Consider the following 12,009-nt stretch of genomic DNA (forward strand, 5'->3'; position numbering starts at 1 on the left):
GAGGTGATGCTAAAAATAACACGGCTCTGAAGGAGAGAAACTGCTGAGGTTGGACAGTCAGTCAAAGGTGAGGGCGCGGGGGAAACACAGGCTGCTCTTCATCCGACTGTAACACCGCCTATCAAAGCCCAAGCAGCTACACCTGCAATCCAGTTATTCAGTTACATTAAAGTTTCTTTTTAAATGTCGTTTTACTAAACTGCTCACATGGTGAGCAGGTCCAAGGGTTACAGATGCCACAACATGATAAAACAGTTCCCTTAAATATGGAGGGAATCCCTGAAAATAAAATAATCACCAAAAAATATCGTCTTCTTCTTACCATGGGCATCATGGTAAGAAGAAGAACTTATTTCTTCTTACTGAAGAAGATGATAAAACAAAACAAAAAACAAAAAAAACATTTTGGTAAATAATACCATAGATTTTGAGGGTGGATATGATCAACGTACTGTTTCATAACTTCAATCTGAATCTACATGTCTTAATTTTATCAGATCAATTTGACTATATATTATTGAAATATATATAAAATTGACCTATTTATCTTTTATAATGAAGATGACATTGGTTCATTTGTCCTATTTAATTGAATTAAACTAAATTTATTTCAGTCAAAAACATTTAATCTGAATTGAATTGTCAAAAACAAGACAGGACAATAATCCAGTTTTGTCTACCAACCACAGGCAGAAAGTAAATTAGTGAAAGAAAATGTAGAGCATAGTCTGACAGTTTACTGTGAGACTATGCTGCTGTTATAAAAAAATTATATATTTTATGACTTTCTCCACATTCTTGCCCTTGTCAATAATTATAGGAGTTGGAGTACAAGTCAAGCTCAAGAGTGTAAATGTAAGAGCTGACCCTGAAGTAAGTTGTGGGTTTTGAATTATTTCGTATTAAATTATTCATGATATACATTTAGAATGTATATGTATAATGTATATCATAAATTCTTATTTACAGAAATACGTCAGAGCTGTAGAGCATGTTTTAGCAGGTTCACATTTCTGGGCTCCTACTTGATTCAGTCAGTCAGAGAGGAGGCAGCTGCAGCCGTGAAGTAGTTTTTCCACCTGAACGGTGCAGCTGCTTGGTAAATGCAACGCCAAACAGCTCCCATGGGATGGATATGTGAAAAGCAACTAACGCATAAGTGCAGAGCTCCAGAACGTCTCTGGTGTGGAAAGTATTTTTATTTTGCTTATTTCTTTGTTATTTGCAGCCTTTATTTATATAAATATAGGAAATCCAATTCAGGGAAGTCTGTTACTTTTTGTTATTATAAAGGTCAGATATTTTTGCTTTGCTCTATAACCCAATTGTCATCAGATCATAGTTCTTAAAGTGTGTTGGTGTACAGCCAGGATTTCTGCAGGTTTCCCCAACTCAAATGTAAGACTTTTTAACATCATTCAGAATGGAATTTAAAACCTATGTCTCCACAACTTTGTCCAGACATCTGAATTTTCACACATCCACAATAGATACAAAAAACTAGCCAGCTAGCAAGGGTATGATAGCAGTGAGTTAGCGGTAGCCAACATTTTAAGGCCTGAATTTTAGATACATGAATTTAAGACTTTTTAAAACATTTTTAAGGATGTGTTTGCACCCTGACAGCTGTATAAAATCTCCTGAAGCACCATGTAGGTTCTGTAGTTCTAAATCAGTTTTATTGATGAATGTACACAATGACTGTGTCAAGGTCAGGGACGACCAGAGGTGAAGAGCTGTTCACCTCCTCTCTTGGATGAGCGGGAGGATCTGGATGAGGTGGACCACTGCTTGGTGAGGACGCCTCGCGGCTGCAGAGTCTCTACTGATCTGGTGGCCGTTTCCTCTGCCTCGATAGAGCTGATTGCCTCTTTGGCCTCCTGCTCTTTGTCTGGAGACGATGTGGTTCCGTAGGATTCGCTAAGCTCCTCGCCATGGAGAAACTTGGCCATCTTCCTGGCCAGGGCCAGTTGGGTTTCCAGCTCCAGCTGCCTGATGTCGTCCATGGTCAGGCCATACCACTCATCCTGCCAGCACCAGGCCTGCCGGTGGGCATGTACCATAACCTTTCTGAGCCCTAACGGGAAACAACAGGCAGACCAACGTATAAACAGGCTCGCAGACTCATAAAACAGTAATAGAAATCCAAAGCTCTGCTCACCAACATCATGAATGAAGCGTTCAATCTTGGACTGCATGCCCCAGTAGCGAAACTCCACTTTGCAAAGTTTATAGGCACACATGATGGGAGTCTTCCCTGGGTTGTTGTTGTACTCCACTATCCAGTCTTCCTGCAGGGGCCCCCTCTGGGTCTTGGCTGACGTGTAAAGTTTCGGGTCCTCCTCTGAAATGTACTCATGTGGAGGGATGGGCTCTGTCACTATGTCGATTACGTCTGCCAAAGAAAATCGGGTTTCAGGCACCAATAACTGAGGGAGTCAGCTGTTTGGAATGAATGTCACAACGGCTTTACTGTGGTTTTATAATCATGTCATAATGTGCATGGGAAGGCAGGAGCAGAACGTGCAAAAGCCTGTCTTAAAAACTAGCTTGCATTCTTTTCATAGCCAACTTTCAGTCTGACTAGCGGCATCAGTTACATAAGAAGCAGTGACTGACTAAAATCATTACAAATACCATCAGAACTAGGTCACCCTGTGCTCTACAAGTACTTATTTTATTGTAGTGTGATGGGAAGTTTTTTCCAAACGTAAAACTTATGCTGTGTCACTAAAGTGCCACAAGTGGGCTTCATCCACTGCTTAAACAGAAAAACCTTCAGACAAAAAAACCCCAACCAAACTCAGATTAATAATGTTGCACAAACCAGCAAATGTCCGTCTCAAAAAACATAAATGTTTTTAAATGTAAATTCATTTCTATAAATTTGTTGAAAAAGTTAAACTAATCTGCTTCTAGGAATACATTTCAATCAGTCATATCTGTTAAGTTTGATTATTGGGGTGAACCAAAGCTCAGTTTCTGTGAATATTACACAAGGGTTTTTTTTAATAGAAAAATGTTAAATCAGGACCTAGAAAAGGTCCACTCAGACTTATTCCCTGGGAATAAGTCAACGGCTTTAAGTCTGAGTGGAATCGACCTCAGTTCAAGAGTGGTACATAAACTCAATGTACTTAATGTTATGTTTTGGGATGAGAATTACAATGACAGACTCACATCTTCATAAATTGAAAATTTTAGGTATAACAGAAGGTATTTTACTTTTGTTAGCCAAGTTTTTGTGTTTTCTTGTTTTCTTTTTAAAATCATAGTAAGTTGGGTCAAAATATCTGACCCAAAGAGTTAGGAAACCTTTGTTTCACTGAAACATCTGTATGACACACTTTTGTCATTCAATAATTTATTTTCCACTTCCAGATAAAAAGTAAATGTTTCACACTAAAATTATTTAGCATTATTAAATGAAAGAAATAAGAAATGGACCACAGTGCAAAATGTTTGGAGACCATTGGCCTAGAAAATCACAGCAAAGAATGTTGACATGACCGTCAGGATTTACTGTATTATTACCAATACATCCTGACTGGTCTGTATTCAAGAATAATTCATTTAAAGGTGGGTGGAAGGAAAATCTTGAATAGGTTTGACTTTACATCCTCTAAAGTTGTGGTTATCCAAATAAATTGAATGTAATGAAGCTACATGACTGTCTTTTTTGGAATAAAATATTGAAATAACATTAACAAAGTTTCAGATGTACAGGACAGCATTGTGTTATTGAAATGTCAGTGAAAATACAGCATATACATGTTAAGCTTCTCCATCATAAAAAGGTTCTCACCAATAGTTGTTTGCCTCTTGTCTGCTGCGGATAAGTTAAAGACATTTGGTTGGTTGCCTGTGTCAGGCTTATAGTAAGTCTCGATGTCGATGGAGAACTTCTCAACAAACGGACAGGTGTATCTGCAAGACATTATGTGACAAAATGCATCATAGTAGACATGAACTCATTCATGTAGTGCTGAATAACTCAGGATTAGTCAAAGAGTGAGAACACATCGTCAGTGTGAGCTGTCTGAGATCTCTGCAGTAAAACTGTCGCTGGTTAAACAGAAATGTCAGAAAAGACCACAGCAAGTCTTGGGTCAACCTCATATCAGTACCTTCACATATTGGTTCATCAAACATATAAATGGAGCGACGAGCCTCAGGGAATGAGAGGTCATTGTCAGCTTGTAGGACACTGAATCTGATGCTCTTACAACAATAATATTCTGACAGCCTGACATGAGGTTTACATTATTTATATTACTTGGGGCATGACTCTCATGAATCTATGGTTGAAAGCGCACATACCTTGTTCGGGTGTAAGGGTAGGCATTCCACGACTCCTCTTCAACCCTCAGAGCAGCTTTGGGCAGGATGGAGCGGAACCAGCCAGGAATGTGCATGCCTATGTGGTAGACCTTATGGGTGTACTGACCCGCCCCACCTGGTCCATCTGTGTAAGGCTTATTCTCAAGGATCTCCACCCCACTTCCTTCACCGCAGCTCTCTTCTCTGCTCTTTTTCTGCAAGTAAAGCAAAAAAGGGAACTGTAATGACTTATAACAGTGCTTACATTTACGCTTTTTATAAGGACCTGAAAGAGGTGGGCAGGTGGGCAGTCGGGCCAGGCTTTCTTGAATGTAAATTTAAGTCAACTTCAACTTGCTTTTCTCCAGGCCACGTCGAAAAAAGCTTTGAAGGGCCTAGTCAAAGGACCTATGTAGATGATGTACTGAGATTTTAAAAACATATAGAGCACCGGAGTCAAACTCTAGTCCTGGAGGGTCACTGCCTTGCAACTTTTAGATGTGGCTCTGCTGCACCACACCTGAATCGAATAATTAGGTCACTAAGGCTCTGGAGAACTTATTGACACAAGAAGGAGGTAATTAAGGCATTTCATTCCAGTGTTTTGCACCTGTGGCACAAAAACTGCAGGACACCGGCCCTTTAAGACTGGAGTTTGTTGACACCCCTGAGGATATGACCTTGTCCATCACGTTTAGTTCGAGTTTTATCAGAACATGGTGAAATTGTTCTTAAATGAATCATCTTATTTTCTTCATTTTTTTACATTTTATTCTGGTTATTTCCTGTTAATATTTTGTTTCCAGAAATTCATAAAGAGTTGTTAACTGTTTGTTTAATAAGCAACATTTGTTTATATAATATTCTGCAATTTAAAAAATACCTTCAATTATTTTGAAGCAAGACTCAACAAGAAGGTATCAGGGAAAGTGTACCGTTTAAGGCCTTTCACTGCTTTATACTGCAGTGAAAGGCCTTAATTTATCAACCTTTCATTTATCAATCTTTGCATCAATTCTAAATAAATCTCATATCTTGAGAAATGTAGAGAAACTTCATTTATTTTTACAATATGCACAAGAAATAACTTGCTGGAAAGGAAATTTTTACTTTTTCAGAAACATTTTAAAGAAGTAATGAGTGTTTGATTTGTACACATTAAAACAGATAGTGTAGTTTCACTGTGCTACAAGTAGAAACACAAAAATATCTGGGACAACAACCTACATGCTGTATTATTTCATCACAGATGGGCTGAGTCACTTATTACAGTGACTAGTCTGACAACACACTCCACAATTAATAGCTTCCTGAGCGCTATGCATCCTCTGAATTGCAAATGAGGAAGCCTAAAAGCAAGGGTATGAAACCGCACCTTTCCCATATTTACATTCCAGGTGCAGAGCAGTGGAGCTGGGTGGAGACAGGAGGTGCAGTTGCTCAGAGCTGCAGCTAGGCGAGACAAAGTTTCACAATCAAAGCGGTTCGGAGAAGAACGTGAGGCACGGGCAGAGCAAGGATCGTTGGGAAATCAGTGAAACGGGAAATCTGAACAGCTGAGCAGAGTCCAAGTTCTGATGACAGTAGAGAAGGAAAAAAAAGGCGACTTGGGGATCATAAATGTCAGTGATCCAAAGTCTGCCTCTTTTCTCCAAATCTCCTTGCGAAAGTGGTTCTGTTTTCAGTCCATTTGCTTGATAACAGTGAGGAAGCTTTCTCCGGTTTGCCACTGATTCAGAGGAGCTGCGAGGAGGAAGTCATGAGGCATCCAGCACTCTGGACCTCATTACCTCTGACAGGTCATTCATTAGCCACTCGCCTTGCTCTCAACAGCTCAGATGCAGTTAGAAAGACAAAACACAGACGCCCGGCACTGTTGAACCAGCCATACACAAAGCCACTGCCTGAATCCAAGCCTACTTTATCTGAGCTCAATACCGTAATTACATGCTAGCATATGGACAAAAGATTATAAATATTGATGGGGCTTTAAGCCATAACACAATCTGTGTTTAATATAATTAAAATGGGTTCAATCAGTAGAGAGATCCACATTAATTAAATAAAAGATGCTCCAACCACTGCATTATCGTATTCACATTTATTTTTCTCAAATTTGTTCATCCATATTTAGATTCTTATTTCAAATCAGATCAGTCATGACATGTGATTATAATGTATTAAATCAAGCGCTAATTTTGGTTTTCTCAATTAAGCACCTTCAAAAACAAAACATTTAAAAAAAATAATTACGGTCAAACCTGAGCTGCCTCACTCCTTTCACCTCCAGTGAGGGATGTTGCCTGAAGTTAATAACCAGTCAATATTAAGTTAATTGATCAACAATAGGCAGTTATTTTGTTTGTAGCAAGAAATAAACTGTTTTTCATATGAAATGTACATGGTAAACAAAAAGTTTATTTTACCCCTATAAATTTAACTGCTCATTTTCTTATTCCCTAAATGCATTTTTTCCTAAAAGGAGCATTTTAGAGCCGGAAAACAAAATAAATTACAAAAACCATTTCAATTCTTGCTCAAAGAAGGTGAGTGATTTAAAAGCAAAACTAAAAAGAAAAAGAAAAAGAAAACAAAAACTAGCCATTACAACAAGGCCTTCTGAAACGGATCTTCACTGACACATTTAGATTATAATGTAGTATAACACTACCATATTATCAGGGAAGAAAATACCAAGTTTTAGTGGCCTTATCGACAGGCCACTGGCACCTTTTGACACTGAAAAACAACCTTTAGAATAGAATAGAATAGCATTTTTATTGTCATTGAACAGGATTCAACGAAATTTCTATTGCAACTCCCGTGCAAAAAGTCAAATATATACAATATTAAATAAACAAACACACAATAATAATAATAATATATACAACTAAAATTAACTAAAGGCACTCAACCACAGATGCATAAATATATTACAACAAACAAGTAAAGCACAAAATGTTTATGTCCAGAAAAGTGAGACTTTCTGCTGCTTCCATTCACTGTCTCTTTGTTTTACACAACCACTCCATGGCTCACAAGTATAAAGCAATCAGATAGCTGAGCTGCAGCTATCTGATTGAAATGGCCCAGGTCTATTCACATCAGAGTAGCAAAGCATGTCAGAACAGGAGCAGACTGTATCAGTGCTTTCAACAAAGTGTTATAGACTGATAATCAGGGTTGGTGGTCTGTACAACACACTGCCACGCTTCAGTGACTTTCAGCTGAGTTTTCAACTGGTGCTTGCCTGTTTCATATTTTTTGTACTTTTAGACATTTCTCAATTTTGGACATGAAAGTCAATGTAACTCTGGTGCGACACAAGCCTGAACAGAGAAGACTAGGAAAACCTTATTATTTCATCGGGAACACAATTAAAGTCTCTGTGTGAAAAGATACATTTTGTCAGACACAATCACATGTCTTGGTATGTGATTTGTTTTTCAAAAAGTGACTGAATATACATGACTGCCACCAAAACGCACTATATGTGTTTAAATACCTCTGCAGTGACAGGATGGGAGTCACATCCTGGTTCTTTCTCATCGCTGTCGACTTATTGAGCCATGTTTCCTGTCAGAGTTGCACTGAGCTCCAAAGACAAACAGAAGCTACAAAGTCGAAACCTGAACATTCAGCGCAAACAGATGAGCCACAGTAGAGTGGTCTAATGTTTAATCCTGTCTTGATGCATTTTCTTTGCTCATTACTGCAAATCCCTGCAGAGCAATGAAGAAATGATCGGCTGGCTATCAAATTAGAAAGTGGCAGAAGGGCAACGGCAATAAGTGGAAATGGAGTGGGCGTGCTGAGCGAGGTGCAGACATGGCTAAGATGTCCTAAGGCCCTGTCTTCATCCATGAGGTCTACAGTGGATTGGCGTCAGGCCGGCCTACGTGAGGCTGCTGCCCTGGTAACCTATGACAGCGCAAGACAGGCAAGCGCTCTGCGTTTCTTCTCTCCTTGCATCCCTGTCTTTTTTACTCACCACTTCCTCTTTTCATTCACTCTCTCATGAGCAAAACCTGACCACCGGCATGCTGCTGATGTCACGGTTGCCATGGTGACAGAAGCCTTACAGCAACGAAGCTGTGTGGAGATGGTGAGGTCAGTGAAAAAGGTAACTATGGGTTATCAATGTAACATGGTAAGGCTGCCAGTGGATGCAGTCTGAGAGAAGCTCATCATAAACCTGTTTGCACATCGTTTGTGTCGGGTTGCCCGTAGCGAGCCCGTCTGGGCACAAAGAGGATCAGAACTAAAATGTTTCACAGGATTAATACCTCACAACTACATTCACGCTTTCACAAAAATACTAAGGAATCAAGGGTTAAGTGTTTGAGCTTCCCTCTCATGTTTGTCTGAGTGGAAAGACACTCAAGTGAACTCATGCGAGAGTCTAAATGTTGCTTTGTGTTGACTAAAGGAGGAAGTTAATGTTGATACGCTTGATGCTGCTGTACATTTTCCTTCGCTGAACACTTTGCTGGTTGTTGAGTTTCCTGGCCGTCAATGCCTGATCAAACATGACTGTAGCTGCCATCCATCATGCAAAATACATATTACCTAACCAGGTCAAGAGTGCCAAGACTGCTGTGCCTCTTGTAAAAAACTCAACTCCATGGAGGCATTCAGAGTTTCAGAGATAAATAGAATCCTTTTCTAAATCACAATCTGAGTTACAAACAGGGTCAAATAACATTATTGTTAAATTACCCAAGGCTAAATAAGTATAGTTTCATTTATAAGTAACAGGAAGGAAAAATAAGTTGTTGAGCAGAATAGCTAAAGCTTTCCACAGTAATTTTCCTTTTCCCTTTTCACATTTTGCGATTTTACAACCCCAGACTTCTGTGTCTTTTATTGGGAGTTTATTTGATACACCAACAAAAAGGAGCCCATATTGTGAAATATATCGTTATTCTGCACTTTTACTCAATAGTCTGTCAGCTACCTTTTCCCTGCAATTACTACTTTTAATTTTATGCAACATAAAATTTAGGTCTGGACTTTGATTAGGCCATCCTATCACCTGATCTAAACTGTACTATTGTTGCTCTGGTTGTAAGTTCAGGGTCATCCTCGGTAAACCTTCACTATGGTCTCAAATCTTTTAAAGCCACTCGCAGGTTTTCTACTAGGACTAATCTGCATTTATCTCCATCCACCGAACCGTTAACTCTGACCAACTTTTCTGCATCTCCAAAGCATGATGCTCACGTGACCATGAGCCACCATAGAGCATTTTATCAGAGTGAAGTGGGGTAAATAGAGACGCATATGCATGAAAAATATCTTCCAAGCTTTCTTCCAGAAAACAGATGCACTCTACTTAGAGCTCAATTAGCAGATACAATCTCAATTATTTCTGTGCTTGACAAAATTTTAAAATTTTAGAATTTACGGGGTGTGAATACTTTAGCAAAATGCTGCAACTTTACATTGAAAATCTGGTCATCCATGTCAGTCCTAATCACAGCCATGTCTGGTAGGTAACAGCTCCCTCATGCGCAAACATGCAGCCTATGTCAATTAAAACCAGCCAGTTTAGTTGGTTCAATTGGATGATCTATCAGCCTAAAAGCACTCTTTGTTTTTCTACTCTTTCTGCGCCACACAACTTGTGACCAATCATTCTGTAATCGTGTGAGCTGTTGCAAAATTTCCCCTGCTGGCTTATCTTGTCCTCATTTGCTTCGTTTGGCTCACCATTTCCTTTTTTTCCTACTTTCTCACGTCTGGTGGTTGGTTGGTTGGTGTGAGTGTGTAGGTGAAAATTAGGTGGGCCATGTGTTGTGCTGTTACCTCACCTGAATCATGTAGAGCTGGGCAATGCGGTACTCCTCCACACTCAGGGGCATGGGGATGCGATACTCCTTAATGAGCATGGTGAATCTTGGAGCAGAGGTGGGTAAGAGGGGAATCAGGAAGAAAAGTGATGAGGAAACGGGGAAAGGGGGAGGGAGGGGTAAGGGAAGGGATGGGGAGAGGGAAAAGGAGAGGCTCCGGTTGCTCCTATATGTGACTCGTCAGATCACCGGCTGAAGTCTGCATGGATAGTTCCTGTAGATAGAAGAAAAAACACAAAACATTTCTTAAAGCTAAATTAAAAAAATATATATTGCTTTTCAAAATCAATCGTGTCGATCTGCATCTTAACTTGAAATACATTAAAGAAGAAATCTGCAAACAAGGGAAAAAACATTTCAAAAGTTCACATGGTGAGAAAGAGGAGAGACGAACAGGTATGATTACTGCCTGTTTGTTCCAAAACTTCGCATCGACGGAAAGCTCGAGCATCTGAGGCATCGCATCTCTAAAAACTGGATAAAATCCCATTGTTATACAGCAGCCACTGCCCAGTCCACCCCATCGCTCTGGCATCGTCACATAGGGAACCTCACTCGACAACCGAGATTAGTTTAGTGAGGAACTTTACATAACTTTGCACAACCAAGGTTTCACAAATAGCTCCATCCGAGTTACACAAAGCTTTGTTTTCCAACCACGAGGCAAATAGAGGTAGGTGTGGGCTATACATGTGCAGCATGTGGGTGGCGTGAGTTGCAGAAGTCTGCTTTAACCAGTGCAGAAATACCAACTCTCCTAAGCTAAGTTAGTACAAATAAAGGCCGTATCTTTGCAGAGCCATCACGCACATAAGTTTATCTCAGTGAAGCCTACTTAACGTCAGCCAAGGCAACAGATCAACTGAAGAGGAGTCGATGCAAGAAGAGCAATTCCCATCAGGGGAAGGAACGCTGCGGACCAAATGAATAATGCTCATACAAGGACACACTTTTTTAGCTCATAAAGGTAAAACTACTGGCAGAAAAAAAAACAGGCCAGGCCACAGTCATCTTTTATATTCTCCAACTTAGAAATATAAGTTTGGATTTCATCACAAAGTTATTTCAGCAATTTATCAGAAAATGAAACTCATGCATAGATTCATAATGCAGATTGAAATATTGGAAGCAGGTATTTCTGCTATTTTTGATGAACACAACTAACAAAATCCAAAATTTAGCTCATAAAAAAACAGAATGTAGCATAAAAGTAATCAAAATGGGCTTTTTAACACTGGCATGTTATAGCATGATCAAGAGGACTGCAGAGTCGACATGTGTCAAGACGACACACCAACACTCTTCAAAAGGAGGCAAAGCCTGAAAAAGTCACTTTTACAGAAGCTGGTTGAGTGAGGAGGGCAGCTACCACACAGCAGAGTTTAGGATATGGCACTCTGTGGCATTCATCAGACCAAACCAGTCCTGAACCTGAGACATCAGGAACATCTGGGCTAAAGAGAAAGTGAACTTGGATTTATCTCAGTCCTCTTTTGGACTTTTTATATGGAGATAACTGCCAAAGAGGTGGACTGAAGAGTGGAGACAGACCGAATCCAAGCTGCTCAAGGTTCACATTTTTCATATTATTGCACTAGAAAATATTTTTTTATTGGTCTTATGTAAATATCACACTTTCTTAGAAACTGAATTTGAGGTTTTTGATTAGCTGTGAGATATAAATAATCAAAAGTATGGGAAATATCCTTTAAATACATCACTTTGTTCAAATCCTTGTGTTTTTTAAAGCGGGGGGTGTTATGTCAAATTGTCTTTTTAGAGCTGCAGTATCCAGGCTCAACTCCACCAGACTAGTGGCAGCAGCAATTATCAAACA

The 12,009-nt window shown here is 39.5% G+C and overlaps 1 protein-coding gene across 8 annotated transcripts in view; it reads right to left on the reverse strand.

The window, feature by feature from the left end:
- Positions 1-12,009, reverse strand: part of LOC129372145 (membrane-associated phosphatidylinositol transfer protein 2-like) — a 52,116-nt gene that overhangs the window by 21,896 nt on the left and 18,211 nt on the right. For all 8 annotated transcript variants that reach the window (XM_055049216.1, XM_055049221.1, XM_055049219.1 and 5 more), the window contains 5 exons: positions 10,134-10,386; positions 4,321-4,535; positions 3,806-3,927; positions 2,162-2,395; positions 1,745-2,077 (listed from right to left, as the gene is read on the reverse strand). In XM_055049216.1, the coding sequence (XP_054905191.1) occupies positions 1,745-2,077; positions 2,162-2,395; positions 3,806-3,927; positions 4,321-4,535; positions 10,134-10,211 (982 nt within the window). In that variant the 5' untranslated portion in view covers positions 10,212-10,386. The remainder of the gene's footprint in view (positions 1-1,744; positions 2,078-2,161; positions 2,396-3,805; positions 3,928-4,320; positions 4,536-10,133; positions 10,387-12,009) is intronic.

The sequence above is a fragment of the Poeciliopsis prolifica genome, unplaced genomic scaffold (genome assembly GCF_027474105.1).
Source record: "Poeciliopsis prolifica strain line A6 unplaced genomic scaffold, Auburn_PproV2 SCAFFOLD028, whole genome shotgun sequence".
NCBI classification, from domain to species: Eukaryota; Metazoa; Chordata; class Actinopteri; order Cyprinodontiformes; family Poeciliidae; genus Poeciliopsis; species Poeciliopsis prolifica.